This window comes from Rhinoraja longicauda, chromosome 2, assembly GCF_053455715.1.
Source record: "Rhinoraja longicauda isolate Sanriku21f chromosome 2, sRhiLon1.1, whole genome shotgun sequence".
NCBI lineage: Eukaryota > Metazoa > Chordata > Chondrichthyes > Rajiformes > Arhynchobatidae > Rhinoraja > Rhinoraja longicauda.
The window spans coordinates 13083741-13102759 of record NC_135954.1 but is presented as its reverse complement, the minus strand read 5'-3'; the positions used below and the strand labels follow the sequence as shown (position 1 = coordinate 13102759).

General features: G+C 45.6%; 1 protein-coding gene across 4 annotated transcripts in view; it reads left to right on the top strand.

Annotated features, from left to right (window-relative positions):
• Window positions 1–19019, top strand: part of elmo1 (engulfment and cell motility 1 (ced-12 homolog, C. elegans)) — a 308339-nt gene that overhangs the window by 95644 nt on the left and 193676 nt on the right. For all 4 annotated transcript variants that reach the window (XM_078415056.1, XM_078415031.1, XM_078415048.1 and 1 more), the window contains 3 exons: window positions 2391–2490; window positions 3472–3623; window positions 7734–7812. In XM_078415056.1, coding sequence (XP_078271182.1) covers window positions 2391–2490; window positions 3472–3623; window positions 7734–7812 — 331 coding nt within the window. The remainder of the gene's footprint in view (window positions 1–2390; window positions 2491–3471; window positions 3624–7733; window positions 7813–19019) is intronic.

Sequence of the window (19019 nt, the reverse complement as noted above, 5' to 3'; positions counted from 1 at the left end):
CCTACATCGCCTCCGAGAGCGAGTTGGAAAGCTCGCACCCGTGCCGACGTCCCGCCATGGGACATTCCGCCCTTACGTGCCATCGGCCCTCCAGGACTGCGCCTTTGTGTTCCTGCGCCGTGACGCCCACCAGGCGCCACTCCAGAGGCCGTATGAAGGCCCGTACCGGGTGCTGGAGCACGGGCAGACCACCTTTGTTTTGGACATGGGGGGCCGGCCGGAGGCCGTGTCAATTGACCGCCTGAAGCCGGCCCACTTAGACATCGACCAACCGGTGCGGGTGGCCCGGCCTCGCCCACGAGGTCGCCCCCCTTTGCGGGTCCCACCGCCTGTCTCTCCAACTGTGCCTCCGCCGGCCCCTCTGTCGACCGATTACCGTACGCGGTCCGGTCGGGTTGTGCGACCACCAGTGCGTTTCGTGCCTCCGGATCTGGGGGGGGGTACTGTGGCGGCTCCCAAGGGTCGGGCCATACTACTACCGACCCCTCGGCACGGGAATGGACCAGTCCTGGGAGGCGGTCCTGGACGCAGGTATATAAGGGCAAGGTTTGGGCGCCAAGCCATTCCGGCAGACTAGACCCGTCTGAGACCCACGAACCAATAAATATACCTTCCCAAAATACCTGGCTCCTTGCCTTTATCAACACGCTACAATGGAATTTAATACAGAGAAGTGTGAGGTGTTGCATTTTGGGACGTCGAACAAGGGCAGGACCTACACAGTAAATGGTAGGCCTCTGGGTAGTGTTGTAGAGCAGAGGGATCTAGGAGTACAAGTGCATGGTCCCTTGAAGGTCGAGTCAGTAAGTGGTTAGTGTGAAGGTGCAGTGCATCCATATGCGATGAAATTTGGAAATAAGTGTAATGTTTTGTAATTGCATCCTGTGAATCAAATCCCGTGTCACTGTTGAGTGTCACTAAGTTGAATGTTGGTGAAATGAGCCATACCATGTTTCCACCTGACAACCACAATGGAGGCCAAAGGTCCCATTGAGCTCTTTAAATTAGATCAGGGAGTTTTGCACCCTGGTGAGGTTTAGCACTGAGGCCCATTCCCTCAGTGCCATCTTTTTAAGGACCATTTACACTAAACATTCATCTCTGTGCTGTTTCTTGGAATGTGACAGACTGCTTGCTACAATGGACTTTCCCACTCTGGAGTGAAATGTTTAGAAATGTGTCACCCTGCTGGGTTTTATCAGAATGCAGGAGCACTATTCAGCAATGTTTTGCATAATTAAATGGGTATCATTCATTAGAATGCTGCACTTTAATTCGGAACATTATTTTTCCAATCCCCTTCTATTGGTTGGTTCAACCATGAGAGAATGAAAAACATTCTGAGTGAATCACCAGGTTTAGTTTAGTTTAGAGATACAGCGCGGAAACAGGCCCTTCGGCCCACCGAGTCCGTGCCGACACACGATCCCTGCACACTAGGGACAATTTACACTTACACCAAGCCAATTAACCTGCAAACCTGTCTTTGGAGTGTGGGAGGAAACCGGAGATCCCGGAGAAAACCCGCGCAGGTCATGGGGAGAGCGTACAAACTCTGTACTGACAGCACCTGTAATCTGGATTGAACCCAGGTCTCTGGCAACTCTACCAATGCGCCACTGTGCTGCCCCAGGTTTAACGGGATCCACCAAATTTCATTTTTGTTGTCATTTCAGCAGTACATTTCTAAACATTTTCTGTATTTACAGACAGGAAAACGGTCCTCATTTAAAAAAAAAAATCCTTGTGTGAAATGAAAAAATAACCTATAATTAATTGCAGAAAGTGAAGACAAAGCAAGTCTGGTTGGTGCATGCATTCTGTAGTCTCAGGAAAGGTAACGCTTACAGATTCTACAAGCAGGTCACTATCAAATTGCAACTTGATTATCACTTGAGATGAGCCTCAGAAAATAACATTTTGTTCCGTGAGCTAATTTTAAATTTAAAAATTCAACCCGTACCCTAACATGCTACTAATAAAATTGGTGACTGTGAGATTGCTGTCGTTTTTGCCTGTAACTCTCCTGATAAAGCTATGGATGGGGCTGGTTGCTGACCTAACCTGGGAGCTCCATTGAAATCCAGCGCATGGGAATTGCATGATGTTCTCTCGCCTACCCTATATTAATACTACTTCCTTTCAGATTGCAGTGTTGCTGTTTATCAAGCTAATGGCATAATTTTTTCTTTTCTTTCCAGCTGCCCTTCTGCTCCTCATGCTTTCTCGGTGCCTACAGTTACCAATATGGCTTGTTGTGATATCAGTTGGCTTTCTTCTACTTTATTCTCTTGCCTCGTTTCCCGCTTCACCAATTATTTTGGAGACTAATCTTCTGCTGTCAAAACTGAGACAATTGGAACTGACTTGTGAATCGTTTGTCTTTTCAGCTTCGGGGACATGTTGTCCTTCACCCTGACTGCCTTTGTAGAACTCATGGACCACGGGATTGTCTCCTGGGACACTTTCTCTGTGGCTTTCATCAAAAAGGTACCAAGACGTCTGGAGTCAGCTGTAGACGAGTTAGGGTGCAGTGGGTGAGGGAAGAGAGTCAAAAGTGTTTAATTGTCATTTGTACCGAAAACGAACAATCAAATTCTTACTTGCAGCAGCACAACAGGTTTGTAACCACAATAATCCTTAGATAACATAATAAACAAACAAAAAAAGTTCAAGAAATAAAACAGAAACATAGACAATAGGTGCAGGAGTAGGCCATTCGGCCCTTCGAGCCAGCACCGCCATTCAATATGATCATGGCTGATCATCCAAAATCAGTACCCTGTTCCTGCTTTTCCCCCATATCCCTTAATTCCTTTAGCCTGAAGAGCTAAATCTAACCCTCTCTTGAAAACATCCAGTGAATTGGCCTCCTGTGGCAGAGAATTCCACAGATTCACAACTCTGGGTGAGAAAGTTTTTCCTCATCTGCCAAAACCCAATCCAGTGCAAAATAAAACAAAGCTCGAAGTTCCTAGTGGTCGGCTATGCAACAATATCCCTAAATAGGAACACAAAAAGGTCGAGTCAATCTTGACAGTCCATTGAGCCTGAGTACAATGAAACCATTCCCTGGTGTACTGATAGTGTCCATGTGCCTTCACCACGTTGTGTGCCAACCAGTCAGTAGAAAGACAATACACTATTACAGTCAAGCCATCTACACTGTACAGATACACGATAAAGGGAATAATGTGAATAACGTTTAGTTGAGTTTAGTTTATTGTTGAGTTTATTGAGGTACAGTGAAAAGCTTGTGTTGGGTGCTAACCGGTCAGCAGAAAGACAATACACGATCACAATCGAGCCATCCACAGTGTACAGATACATGATAAAGGGAATAATGTTTAGTGCCAGATAAAGTCCAGTAAAGTCTGATCAAAGATAGTCCGAGGGAGTGAATTTGTTTCTATTTGATTGATGAAACTTTTGCGGTTAGACTTTAAACACTTTCTTTTATGCACTTACCAGATAGCAAGTTATGTGAACAAAACTGCAACTGATGTGTCTGTGTTACAACGGTCGCTGGCAATCCTGGAATCCATGGTGTTGAACAGCTACGATCTTTACCAGAAGGTGGCACAAGAGATTACAATTGGCCAGTTGATGCCGCATCTACAAGGGTAAGATCTCGGCAAGCACTTCATTTACTTTAGAGATACAGCGCGGAAACAGACCCTTCGGCCACCGAGTCCACCCTGACCAGCGATCCCCACACGCTAACACTATCCTACACACACTAGGGACAATGTACAATTATACCAAGCCAATTAATGTACAAACTTGTACGTCTTTAGGAATCTGGAAATACTAGACGCATAGAAACATAGAAAAATAGGTGCAGGAGTAGGTCATTCGGCCCTTCGAGCCAGCACCGCCACTCAATATGATCATGGCTGATCATCTAAAATTAGTACCCCGTTCCTGCTTTTTCCCCATATCCCTTGATTCCGTTAGCCCAAAGAGCTAAATCTAACTCTCTCTTGAAAACATCCAGTGAATTGGCCTCCACTGCCTTCTGTGGCAGAGAATTCAACAGATTCACAACTTTCTGGGTGGAAACGTTTTTCCTCATCACAGTCCTAAATGGCCTACCCCTTATTCTTAAACTGTGGGCCCTGGTTCTGGACTCCCCCAACATCGGGAACATTTTTCCTGCATCTAGCTTATCCATACTCTTCAGATACTGAGTCAGATTATTATATGCTGGTCCTGATATACTACAGGAAATGGGTACCACATTTCAAAACAAAAAGGGCCACTGGAGAAGCACAAAACTAATATTTAGCTTAGTTTCTAGTTTAGTCTATTATTGTCACGTGTACTGAGGTACAGTGAAAAGTGTTTAGGAATGCCGCCAGGATTTATAAATTATAGTTGTTTAAACTGACTAATTAAACGGGGACTCTCTCCTCTTCAAAGAAGATTTTGTAAATTGAGGCACTGAACATGGAAGTGTCACCACCAGGAATTGGGAATATAAAAAGCTCATCAATAAATCCTTTAAAAATTTCTCTACCCAGAGAGTGGTTAAAATATGACAGTGTAGCGACCATAGAGAATGGTCCAGGTCGTCGAACCCTCGGATTGGCCAGCGAGGTCACGTGTGAACGTGACCATGGGGATTGGTCCAGGGAGCGACATCGCTGATTGGCCAGCTTGGTCATGTGCGCTTTTGGCGCCCGAAATGTTCAGTTCGGCGAAGTCTTCGAAGAAGACAGTAAGTTTTTGATGGTTGTCCTTTACCTTGTTGTTTAACTCTGTATTCGAATATTGCGGCTGCAATAAACTTCTTCTACAACCAACAAGTTTTCGGACTCGCCATAACAGTCCCGATCTAGTGTGAGTTTTTGTTTAGTTTATTGTCATGTGTACTAAAGGTACAGTGAAAGGCTTTCGTTGGGTGCTAACCAGTTTGCGGAAAGACAATAGACAATAGGTGCAGAAGTAGAACGTTCGGCCTTACGAGCCAGCACCGCCATTCACTGTGATCATGGCTGATCATCCACAATCAGTATTGCGTTCCTGCCTTCTCCCCATATCCCTTGACTCGGCTATCCTTAAGAGCTCTCTCTAACTCTCTCTTGAAAGCATCCAGAGAATTGGCCTCCACTGCCTTCTGAGGCAGAGAATTCCACAACTCTGAGTAAAAAAGTTTTTCCTCATCTCCGTTCTAAATGGACCACCCCTTATCCTTAAACTGTGGCCCCTGGTTCTGAACATGTTTCCTGCACAACGCATGATTATAATCGAGCCATCTACAGTATACAGATATATGATAAAGGGAATAACGTGAATAACATTTAGTGCAAGATAAAGTCTGATTAAAGGTAGTCCGAGGGTCTCCAATGAGGTAGATGGTAGCTCAGGATTGCTCTCTAGTTGTGGTAGAATGATTCAGTTGCCTGGAGGAAACTATCCCTGAACCTGGAGGTGTGCATTTTCACACTTTTCTATCTCTTGCCTGATGGAAGAGGGAGTGGCCAGGGTGCGACTCATCCTAGATTATGCTGCTGGCCCTGCCGAGGAGTCCATGGCAGTTGGTTTGTGTGATGGTTGTAATATTGATTCAAAGACAATCTAAGGATAGATACAATAAGTGAAATGGGGAAGTAAAGAATAAGAAGGTGTAGGTAAGGGCTTGTGTTGTACATGATGTGAAAGAGGTAGGTGAGAGAAGGCTTATATGGAGCACAGTACCAAGGTGGCGTATAGCAGGGCTTTGAACAGTGCTGCGTAAAGCCCCGTTATTCAGCTGTAAACCCTTGCAGTGCTACTCCACCTCTGGCAAGGAGTCGTCTGGATTATCGGGATTTATTTGCACTTTGCGTTTTGTGGAAACCACTATGCTGAATCCAGTGAGGACCCTGGTTTGGCCTGATTTCTCCAAGTCCCCTAATCATAGAGTCTTCGGATCATTCACCTTGTCGTGGTGAAGAGGCTTGCGTGCCCCCATGATTCCGAGAGCGATAGACAATAGACAGTAGATAATAGGTGCAGGAGGAGGCCATTCGGCCCTTCGAGCCAGCACCGCCATTCAATGTGATCATGGCTGATCATTCTCAATCAGTACCCCGTTCCTGCGTTCTCCCCATGCCCCTTGACTCCGCTATCCTTAAGAGCTCTATCTAGCTCTCTCTTGAATGCATTCAGAGAATTGGCCTCCACTGCCTTCTGAGGCAGAGAATTCCACAGATTCACAACGCTGACTGAAAAAGTTTTTCCTCATCTCCGTTCTAAATGGCCCACCCCTTATTCTTAAACTGTGGCCTCTGGTGCCGTCGGTAGGACCACCCATGGCGGTTTTGTCGAGTATGAGGGTCCAGACTAAGAACGATCCCACGTACAACACCTCAACGGCGGACCAGGCAGACAAAGTTATCTTGAACTCAACGGCTGTGAAGGCAGATGAAGGCTGCAACAAATCTATCAGCTCCAATCGTCTTGGTTCCCTTGCCATTGGAACTAGTTGATTGATTTGTGAAGGACCGTGTGCTTCTTGGAGTGCAACATCAAGTCCACGTTAAACGAACACGCGCACAGGCGTCTTCGTTCTGACATCGGAACGTAGACCATCATCCTCGACCACGAGGGACAGCCACGACGACGAGAGCATAGAAACAGGCCCTTCGGTCCAACTTGCTCAAGCAAACCAAGATGCCCCCATCTACACTAGTCCTGCCTGCGTTTGGCCCATCTCCCCCCTGTGATGGAATAAGCTTGAGAATAGAGAAAGATGGAGCTGTCTGTGTGGAGTTTGCATGTTCTCCCTGTGACCGTGTGGGTCTTCTGTGAGTGCTACGCTTTCCTCCCACATCCCAAATACGTGCAGGTTTGTAGTCTTCTGTAAAATTGTCCCTGGTGTGTAGGGAGTAGATGCGGAAGTGGGATAACTTAGAACTAGTGGGTACTGTGGCGGCACGGTGGCGTAGCAGTAGAGTTGCTGCCTTACAGCGAATGCAGCGCCTGAGACTCGGGTTCGATCCTGACTACGGGCGCCGTCTGTACAGAGTTTGTACGTTCTCCCCGTGACCTGCGTGGGTTTTCTCCGAGATCTTCGGTTTCCTCCCACACTCCAAAGACGTACAGGTTTGTAGGTTAAGAAAATAACTTAACCTACACTTCAACTTCAGATAGCTCCTCTGTCCCTCCCTTCCCCTCCTCCTTCCCAGATCTCCCTCTATCTTCCTGTCTCCACCTATATCCTTCCTTTGTCCCACCCCCGACATCAGTCTGAAGAAGGGTCTCGACCCGAAACGTCACCCATTCCTTCTCTCCCGAGATGCTGCCTGACCTGCTGAGTTACTCCAGCATTTTGTGAATAAATCAGGTTTGTAGGTTAATTGGCTGGGTAAAATGTAAAAAATGTCCCTAGTGGGTGTAGGATAGTGTTAATGTGCAGGGATCGCTGGGCGGCGCGGACTCGGTGGGCCGAAGGGCCTGTTTCCGCACTGTATCTCTAAATCTAAAAAAATCTCAAATCTACTGGTGATCAATGGTCGGTGTGGACTCGGTGGGCCGAAGGACCTGTTTCTGCGCTGTATCTTTTAATGAATCAATCAGTTGGCTCACAGTCAGCAATTTAATTTCATCGAGAGTCGGTAGATGTAAATCTGATTGCAGTGAAGAAGTTTGTTTTGCTAAAATTGATGGCATTGGTCTTGTATAAAATGTGCACATCAAATGTGTGTTTACATGCTAATTTGTTTTTTTTGATATTCTTGCTACAAAAGGATCGATCCTGACATTCAGACGTACACTATAGCTGTGATAAATGCACTCTTCCTTAAAGCCCCTGATGACAAGAGACAGGTATTTATATAGACACTTTTCAGTCTAATGTCTAATTTGACAGTTGCCAAGCTCAATACAATGACAACGTGTGTTAAACTTGGGTATCTAATGTTATTTTTCACCACTTCAAACCATGTCGATGCCTTTTATTGTTAACTGGTGCTCTGGATATGAAATAAACCTGCAATATGTTTTGAAAGTAAGGTTGCATCATACATGATGTTACGGTACGAGAGGAATCACAGACTCATACAGCACGGAAACAGGCCCTTCGGCCCAACTTGCCCATGCAGACCAAGATGCCCCATCTATACCAGTCCCACCTGCCTGAATTTTGCCTGCATCTTGCCAATATCAATAAACAATAGGTGCAGGAGGAGGCCATTCGGCCCTTCGAGCCAGCACCACCATTCAATGTGATCATGGCTGATCATTCTCAATCAGTACCCCATTCCTGCCTTCTGCCCATACCCCCTGACTCCGCTATCCTTAAGAGCTCTATCTAGCTCTCTCTTGAATGTATTCAGAGAATTGGCCTCCACTGCCTTATGAGGCAGAGAATTCCACAGATTCACAACTCTCTGACTGAAAAAGTTTTTCCTCATCTCAGTTCTAAATGGCCTACCCCTTATTCATAAAACTGCGGCCCCTGGTACTGGACTCCCCCAACATTGGGAACATGTTTCCTGCCTCTAACGTGTCCAACCCCTTAATAATCTTAACTGTTTCGATTAGATCTCCTCTCATCCTTCTAAATTCCAGTGTATACAAGCCTAGTCGCTCCAGTCTTTCAACATATCCCTCTAAACCTTTCCAATCCACGTACCTGCTGAAATCTGTTGATATTATACCTGTCTCAACTAATCCCTCTGGCAGCTCGCTCCATACACCCGCCACCCTTTGTGTGAGAAAGTTGCCCCTCAGGTTCCTATTAAATCTTTCCCCTCTCACCTTCACCCTATGTCCTCTGGTTCTTGATTCCCTACAGGATTCCAGAGAATTCTATTGCCGGCATTGCTCACATCTCACCTTTAGTTTGCAACTGCTGAAAAATTGCTGTAAAATCTTGCTCAAATAGGTTGATGCCCTTGTACTGTACGTTGAGAAATTACATTGGTAGGTTTATATAAAGTATCTATTTTACAGGGAAGTAAAGGTATGAAGGGTTTGGGAGCCAAGGTGGCTCACGTGGAAGGACTTACAAACAGATTAACAGCAATGCCAGTAACAGTGGGACAGGCTTGAGTCTGACCATAGTCTTTTGAATTTTATTGTCACATGTGTCAAGTCACAGTGAAATTCTTTGCTTGCATACTTAAAGCGTACAATAGTCGCTACATAAAGGGCGCTGACAAAGTTACAAAGTATCCCTCGCCAGGTCCACCCTTGTTCTCCCCCCCCCCCACCCACTCACGCCGGGCCCACCTTTGTTCTCTTTCCCCCACCCCACGGCGTTTTTTGTCATTGTATGTCACTTGGTTCAATGATGATGTAACCCGGTTCATAGACCTGGATGCCAGCTTCACTGGTACACAAGAATTTTGTGTAAGTGCTGTTGAGACATGAGTTGTGTGTACCCAGATGTCTCTGTACAAGTGTATGAAACAAGGAGGAGATGGTTGGAATATGCAAATCTGCACACAGAGTATCCAAATACATTTAGACATAGCCGTGGATACGTGTCAACATTGACCATCAAGTATCTATTTTACATTGATTGAACCCTCAGATTCTCCCCACCTCCCGTTCAATCCACATGCCTAATTATGGGCAATTTACACTGGCCAATTAACCTACAACTTGTGTAGGAAGGAACTGCAGATGCTGATTTACACCTAAGATAGATACAAAATGCTGGAGTAACTCAGAGGGACAGGCAGCATCTCTGGAGAGAAGGAATGGGTGACGTTTCAGTTCCGAAGAAGGGGCTCGACACCGAAACGCCACCCATTCCTTCTCTCCAGAGATTCTGCCTGTCCCGCTGAATTACTCCAACATTTTGTGCCCAACCTACAACCCGCATGTCTTTGGGATGCAGGCAGAAACCGCAGGACCCGTGGAAAAGTCCGTTTAAAAAAGAGCTCCAAAGGGGCGCTCGCAGTCATTCAGTAAAGGTCGGGAGAGCAGCAGCAGCAGCAAGGACGACCATTGGCTGAAATTAAGTAAGTGTGAATTGCAGTTAAAAGTCCGTTTAGTAAAGAGCTCCAAAGGGACGCTAGCAGTCATTCAGTGAAGGTCGGGAGAGCAGCAGCAGCAGCAAGGACGACCGTTGGCTGAAATTAAGTAAGTGTGAATTGCAGGTAAAAGTCCGTTTAAAAAAGAGCGCCAAAGGGACGCTAGCAGTCATTCAGTGAAGCGCATACCTCCAAGCTCATCAGAGGAAGGCATGATAGGAGTGAGACTGAAGAAGGGTCTCGACCCGAAACGTCACCCATTCCTTCTCTCCCGAGATGCTGCCTGACCTGCTGAGTTACTCCAGCATTTTGTGAATAAATCGATTTGTACCAGCATCTGCAGTTATTTTCTTATACTAAAAACAAGTGTATCCTCCTCACCTCAGACTCCTCGCCAAACACTCGCACTTTTTTCACAGGGCACTTCAGTCACAAAATTGACTAATTGACCACTTTACCAAACCTCTAATTTGATTGCTCAGACTGAAGAAGGGTCTCGACCCGAAACGTCACCCATTCCTTCTCTCCCGAGATGCTGCCTGACCTGCTGAGTTACTCCAACATTTTGTGAATAAAACACTTGTTTTTAGGCCTGATTTGTTTTTTGACACTAAAGTAATGGCAGACAAGTTGGTGCAGTGTGTTTCCTGCAGGATGTGGGAAGGTAGGGACATCGCTGGAGCTTCTGGGAGCTACACCTGCAAGAATTGTGTCCGGGTGCAGCTCCAGAATGGACGTGTGGTGGAGTTGGAGAAACAGCTGGATGACCTCAGGGCCATCCGGGAATGCGAGAGTTTCCTGGACAGGACCTACTGCGAGGTTGTCACGCCAAGGGTCCAGGTCGAGCGAAGGTGGGAGACCGTTTCAAAGGGGAGTAAACATGGACTACAGGAGACCCCGGTGGCTGAGCCTATTGCAAACAGGTACACCCTCTTGGGAGGGTGTACCAGTCGGGGCAGAAGACGCTTCCAGTCCGAGCAGCGGACAGGTCGGTGGCTCTAATCCAGGCAAGGAGACTCGACCGGGGAGACCGAAGTCGGGAAGAGCCATAGTAGTGGGTGACTCCATTGTCCGAGGTACGGACAGTAGATTCTGTGGCCGCAGGCGGGACTTGAGGATGGTCTGTTGCCTCCCTGGTGACAGGGTTCAAGACATCACGGACCGGCTTCAGAACATCCTAGCGAGGGAAGGCGATCAACCGGAAGTAGTTGTGCACGTGGGCACGAACGACGTCGGGAGGAAGAGGAAGGAGGTGCTGCAGCGTGAGTTTAGAGAGTTGGGAAGAAGACTGAGAAGTAGGACGTCGAGGGTGGTTATCTCTGGACTGCTGCCTGTACCTCGTGCTAGTGAGGGCAGGAACAGAGAGATCGGGGATATGAATGTATGGCTGTGGGGCTGGTGCAGGGAGCAGGGATTTAGATTTCTAGACCACTGGGATCTCTTCTGGGGTAGGGGTGAACTGTACAAAAGGGACGGGTTACACCTTAACAGCAGGGGGACCAACATTCTGGCAGGCAGGTTTGCTAGTGGTACACGTGTGTGTTTAAACTAAGTAGTGGGGGGGAGGGGTTGACAAATTGGGGGTATGGGGAGAAGGCAAATTGGGGGTATTGGGAATGATCAGCCATGATCACATTGAATGGCGGTGCTGGCTCGAAGGGCTAAATGGCCTATTCCTGCACCTGTTGTCTATTGAAATCCATGTTAGTCAGCTGAGAATGTACAATCTCCAAACGGACAGTAGTGGGCATCAGAACTGAACCCAGATCCCTGCTGCAGCTTCACTAGTGATTGTGCTTTTAGACACAATTCACTTGTCTGGTGCTATGTGAGAGAATGTTGAGCCTTGGATATTCTTCCTTCCAGTTTTTAATTTCTAAGTGTGTTTGGATAGAATAATGACACATGAGCAGCTGGTATTGGCATGGTTGTGTTGGTTTTGCCATCTGACTGCAGCAGCTGAAAATCTATGGAACTGGTTGTCCCGAGGGCTGGCCAATTTCCTGGCACAGATCTGACAACTTCCCAATTTGCAGTTTAATTTTTCCACGCCTGCAGCAAGCTGGATTTTTGGAAAAACATCTCGGTTAATGCGATGGCTATTTTTATGTTTTGAAGCGCGGCATTTGGAACCTGGTAACCCAACAGTAAAGTAGTGCGGTTGCTAGTCTTGGCTTTGGGATCATCATTGCGCAAAGAAATGCGTGAGAACGGCAAGCGAGTTTTAATGGCCGTGTCAGTTTGAGGAAGGAAACGGCGGCTCAGAGACAACTTTTGGGTAGAAAGGAACTGCAGATGCTGCTTTATAGACACAAAGTGCTGGAGTGACTCAGCGGGTCAGGCAGCATCTCTGGAGAAAAAGGATGGGTGACGTTTCGGGTCGGGACCTCTTCAGACTGAAGAAAGGTCCTGACCCGAAACATCACCCATCCATGTTCTCCAGAGATGCTGCTCGACCCACTGAGTCACTCCAGCACTTTGTGTCTAACTTTTGTTTTGGTATTACTTTGATCACTTGAGGTTGATTCAAACGAATATCGTAATAAAAAGCAAACAAAATTGAATTCCGATGAGCTGCAGTGATAGGAGGTTAAATTAACTTGGTTGTACAATTGACTGCTGATGTTCTGTTAATAAGGAAAAGCATGAAATATGTTTTCATACAAAGGTTCACGATTTGGTGCAGTCTTTTGTTTGAAATATAGGGTGTTCACTTGATATCAACTCATAAATGTGTTTGCTGGCACACTGTAGGCAGGTATTTTCTGATTTAATTTATCTTACTTTAAAGAATATAGGCATTTTTTAATAGATTTTTTTAGATTTAGAGAACAGGCCCTTCGGCCCACCAGGTCCGCGCCACCCAGTGATCCCCGCACATTAACACTATCCTACACCCTAGGGACAATTTTTACATTTGCCCAGCCAATTAACCTACATACCTGTACGTCTTTGGAGTGTGGGAGGAAACCGAAGATCTCGGAGAAAACCCACGCAGGTCACGGGGAGAACGTACAAACTCCGTACAGACGGCGCCCGTAATCAGGATCGAACCTGAGTCTCCGGCACTGCATTCGCTGTAAGGCAGCAACTCTACCGCTGTGCCACCGTGCCACCCATTGAAAGCTGCTGGGCGCATGCTAAAAGGATGAGCATTATACCACCAGAATCTTCACCGTTATCCTTTTGCCATTCAGATCTATGAGCTTTCGTTGTACTTTCAAGTACATTTAAGCTGTTTGTTCAAGCTCCTACTCATGCAATCTTTTATTTACTGAACTAACTGATCGTTTCGAAGTTTGACCTACTTTTTCTCTAAATCTGTGCATGACTGATTTTTAACGTGACACCAGACTTGATGAATATGTTTAAATTGCCTCGGAACATTTCCCCATTCTTGTTTTGGTCTTCATTTTTTAATTGATTGTTTAAGGTGTAGCCTTGGGCTTTAGAGAAGAGATTGTCTTGCCGTTGGTGACTAAAGTTGAGACAATCCGAATCCAGTTCCAATCGTCATGGGTCTCGGGAGGTGCGGCACAAAAAACGTCAAACTTTAGCAAGGATTACTGTTAGATGGCTAATTCTGCTCGAATAAGAGAACAATTGGTTGAATGGGCAGAAATCTAGATCGGGTTAGGATTTGACATTTGTCCAATATCCTATCAGCAAAGGTGCAACTTTTAAACCATTAGCCTCAGTGTAACAGAGCTCTGAAAATATCGTTCAATTTTTTGCCTTTTGATGCAGCTTTATAAATGACTTCCCCACCTTGTGTTTCTTTACAACATAGAAGGAGGCCATTTGGTCCATTGAGTCAGCGCCAGCTCTTAGAACAACCCCTTCAATGGACAATAGACAATAGGGCAGGAGGAGGCCATTCGGCCCTTCGAGCCAGCACCGCCATTCACTATGATCATGGCTGATCATCCACAATCAGTACCCCGTTCCTGCCTTCTCCCCATACCCCCTGACTCCGCTATCCTTAAGAGCTCTATCTAACTCTCCCTTGAATGCATTCAGAGAATTGGCCTCCACTGCCTTCTGAGGCAGAGAATTCCACAGATTCACAACTCTCTGGGTGAAAAAGTGTTTCCTCATCTCCGTTCTAAATTCCATCCCCCCTCTATTTATTTGAAACCCCTTCCTTAATTCCCAGTGAGCTAAGACCCGTGGTATAAGATGTCCTTGGTGCAGACTAGACGATGTGCTGGCTGAATTTCTCGTCCCATTTAAACTGGGAACCCGTAAGAACGCAAGCAAAATAAAATTTCAATTTATTGATGCTTTTGTGCCTCTATTAAACCAAATAATGTGTAGCATCTTTAACAGAGTCCTCAATGCTGACTTTCTTTTTAATGTCAAGCTCCGTCTTGAGATTAATTTTAAGAAACACTTTTAATTTTTTTTAAATTGTTTTAAAATCATGACCAAAAGCAATATTGCTTCATTCAGTTTGCCATCTCGAGGTCTCAGCAGTGCTTCTGATGAATTAATTGAAGCTGACCATTGCTCTCCTTCTATGTCCAATGTGCGCCCTCCACCCGTTGCCGGAGATTGCAAAACACCTACGCCTCTTCCATAAAATTCCTCACTCTGTTTTTAAACTGCTTTTGTGTACGTGAGAAACGTAGGTAAAGCTGGCCCTTCGTCATGTTTCAGCCAGAGTAGGGTGAATCTGTGGAATTCGTTGCCACAGACGGCAGTGGAGGCCAAGACATTGTTTTTTTGTAAAGCGGAGATTCACAGGTTCTCGATTAGTAAGGGCGTCAAAGTTTATGGGGGGAAGGCAGGAGAATGGGGTTGAGAGGGAAAAATAGATCATAGAGTCATAGATTGACACTGTGGAAAACAGGCCCGTCGGCCCAACTAGCCCACACCGGCCAACAATGTCCCAGCTACACTCTTCCCACTTGCCTGCGCTTGATCCATAACCCTGCAAACCTGTCCTATCCATGTATCTTATGAGTTTCTTCGATGGCACCCTCTAACCCAGCTACAAGGACATAGGCAGCAGAGGCATGGGAACACCAACACCTCCGTCCGAGTTGCCCTCCGAGCCACACACCACCCTAACTTGGAAATGCATTTGCCGTTCCTTCACTGTCGCTGAGTTAAGATCCTGGAACTCTCTCCCTAACAGCAATGCGAGTACATTCACACTTCATGGGCTGCAGCGGTTCAAGGAGGACGCTCAGCATCATCTTCCCAAGGGCAATTAGAGATGGGCAATGAAATGTAGCTCACATTCCTTCCAATGAAAATATATAAAAATATTTTACAGTGGGATTAATGGCCTTCTCCTCTGGGAGGCTGAATGGACTTAATGGGCCAAATAGTTTCCACAGTGTTGTTGCACACATTAGATAAGATGCAAGGTAGAAGCTCTTTATTATCATCACCACATGGTCTTTCCAGGCTCTTGCACAACACGGCTGAGGGCTCATGTTTTTGTCACGTGAGCAGAAGATCATAAGACATAGAGGCAGAATTAGGTCAACTGGCCCATCAAATCTGCTCGGCCATTCAATCATGCCAGATCTGAACAATAGACAATAGACAATAGGTGCAGGAGGAGGCCATTCGGCCCTTCGAGCCAGCACCGCCATTCAATGTGATCATGGCTGATCATTCTCAATCAGTACCCCGTTCCTGCCTTCTCCCCATACCCCCTGACTCCGCTATCCTTAAGAGCTCTATCTAGCTCTCTCTTGAATGCATTCAGAGAATTGGCCTCCACTGCCTTCTGAGGCAGAGAATTCCACAGATTCACAACTCTCTGACTGAAAAAGTTTTTCCTCATCTCAGTTCTAAATGGCCTACCCCTTATTCTTAAACTGTGGCCCCTGGTTCTGGACTCCCCCAACATTGGGAACATGTTTCCTGCCTCTAACGTGTCCAACCCCTTAATAATCTTATACGTTTCGATAAGATCCCCTCTCATCCTTCTAAATTCCAGTGTATACAAGCCTAGCCGATCCAGTCTTTCAACATACGATGGTCCCACCATTCCGGGCTTTACAAGAATGTTATCAAACGAGATTTCAATTGAGCCAAAGCAGAAGACATTAGGTTAGATGATAAAGGGGCATTCTTAATCACGTGTGTGACCCAAAATGTGAAAAATTGTGGAATACATCTCTTTTAATTCTGAAAGCATTACAGGTATATTGTTTTGTACTGTCCTAACCTCACATGGCCACACACGTGACCAGCCATATTTGACCTCTGACTCTAAACAAACATTGTCAACATAACATATAAAAATGTCACTTGATAAACTTCGACATATATAAGTCATATATACAGTACAAAACAATATACCTGTAATGCTTTCAGAATTAGAAGAGATGTATTCCACAATGTTTTACATGTTTGGTCACACACGTGACTAAGAATGGCCCTAAAGTATTGTGTCGGGAGTAAAATTTAATGAGTATATTGAAGGTTGAGAGGATTGGAGGGAGTGTAGCAGGGAACTAGGCCTGAACAGCTGAGGGCAGATCTGAGGAATATGGAGCAAATAAGATGGAACTGCTTGAGACAACGCCTGAGCTTAAGGTTAGCACATGAAGAGCATTTGACGGCACTCGGCCTGTATTCCCTGGAGTTTTGAAGGATGTGGGAGAACCTCATTGAAACGTACCGGATAGTGAAAAGCTTGGATAGAGTGGATGTGGAGAGGATGTTTCCGCTAGTGGGAAAGTCTAGGAATAGAGTTCAAAGCCTCAGAATTAAAGGACGTTCCTTTCGGAAGAAGATGAGGAGGAATTTCTTTAGTCTGAGGGTGGTGAATCTGTGGAATTATTTGCCACAGAGGGCTGTGGAGGCCAAGTCAGTGGATATTTTTAAGGCAGAGATAGATAGATTCTTGATTAGTACGGGTGTCAGGAGTTATGGGGAGAAGGCAGGAGAATGGGGTTAAGAGGGAGAGATAGATCGGCCATGATTGAATGGCGGAGCTGACTTGACGGGCCGAATGGTCCAATTCTGCTCCTATCACTTATGACCTTATGAGACCTGAATTAGAGATGTGGCCCGAACTGGTGGGGCTGGAAGTGGTGGAAAGAGGTGATGCCATGGAAGAGTTGAGTCTTAGAATTGAGTTAGTGCTGGAAAGTTATAAAGGTCTTTTGGATAGGCAAATGGATATGTTGGGAATGGAAGGATATGGATAATGTGCAGGTAGATAGGAGATGATCTTGGCATCATGTTTGGCACAGACATTGTGGCCGAAGGGCCCGTTCTTGTGCTGCACTGTTTTATGTTCTATGTCTGTGAGGGATGAAAGTACTAGAGACATAGAAACATAGAAAATAGGTGCAGGAGTTGGCCATATGGCCCTTCGAACCAGCACCGCCATTCAATATGACCATGGCTGATCATCCAGAATCAGTACCCTGTTCCTGCTTTCTCCCTTGATTCCGTTAGTCCTAAGAGCTATATCTAACTCTCTCTTGAATACCGTACCTCCGGTGAATTGGCCTCCACTGCCTTCTGTGACAGAGTTTTGAATTATCTCTAGTTTGCAGAAAGTACATTGTTCGGCAAAGGGCCAATTGAAATGATCGCTTTGCCTTTGAGACGTGGTGAGGGTCCATGAAATATTCACATGCATCCACCCCCCTTTGAGCCTCTGAGTGTGACCCTACATGGGATTTGATTCTTGGCATTTGAACTCTCGAGCTCCAGGATGGGAAGCATTCAGATGTGAAATTGGGAGGAAAGGAAGGTTCATCGGCCTTAATGATGCAGCTACTCAACCAGATACAGACATCTCCACAACCAAGAGGCACTCAAGCAGAACGTGAGACGTGAGATGGAGAAACATAACTAACACCTTTCACAACCCCGGGAGGTCTCAAAGCACCCGACAGCAGCTCGAGTGTTTTTGAAGTGTGGCAATGTTATAATGTGTGACTGAGGGGAAGCAAATATAAATAATTCCGGCGTTTTAAAATGGAGTGTTGCAAAAATAAAAACTGGTGGCAACCAGTGGTTAATAGAAGGGCAGAACTAAATCTGAAGCAAAAACAATAAAATGACTGGAAATAGGCAGAATCTCTGGAGAAAGCATTGGCGTTTCAGGTTAGTGATCTTTCATCTGCACAGAGTGAAGTTAAAGGCAAGCAGAGTTTAATTTGCCAAGAAAGTTTAAAAGGAATAAGAAAAGTGAACATCTGTGATGGGGTGGAGGACAGGATGAAATGACAACAGCATTGATAATGGAAGAGATTGGTAATGGGACAGATAAGGAAACAATTGGTCAGGCTACAGTTGTTATAAATGGGAGGAACAGATTTAGGTGTATTATTGTCATGTGTTACAGTGAAAAACGTTGTTTTGCGTGCTATCCAAACAGATCAGATACACCATACATAAATACAATCAAGTCAAACTCAAATACATCGATAGAGCAAAGGAGAAGATACAGAGTGCAGGATATACAGTATAAGAAAATAACTGCAGATGCTGGTACAAATCGATTTATTCACAAAATGATGGAGTAACTCAGCAGGTCAGGCAGCATCTCGGGAGAGAAGAGAATAAATCGCAGGATATACAGTGCCCTCCATAATGTTTGGGACAAAGACCCATCATTTATTTATTTGCCTCTGTACTCCACAGTTTGAGATTTGTAATAGAAAAAAATCACGTGGTTAAAGTGCACATTGTCAGATTTTAATAAAGGCCATTTTTATACATTATGGTTTCACCATGTAGAAATTACAGCATTGTTTATACACAGTCCCCCTATTTCAGGGCACCATAATGTTTGGGAGACAGCAATGTCATGTAAATGAAAGTAGTCATGTTTAGTATTTTGTTGCATATCCTTTGCATGCAATGACTGCTTGAAATCTGCGATTCATGGACGTCACCAGTTGCTGGGTGTCTTCTCTGGTGATGCTCTGCCAGGCCTGTATTGCAGCCATCATTAGCTTATGCTTGTTTTGGGGGCTAGTCCCCTTCAGTTTTCTCTTCAGCATATAAAAGGCATGCTCAATTGGGTTCAGATTGGGTGATTGACTTGGCCGCTCAATAATTGACCAT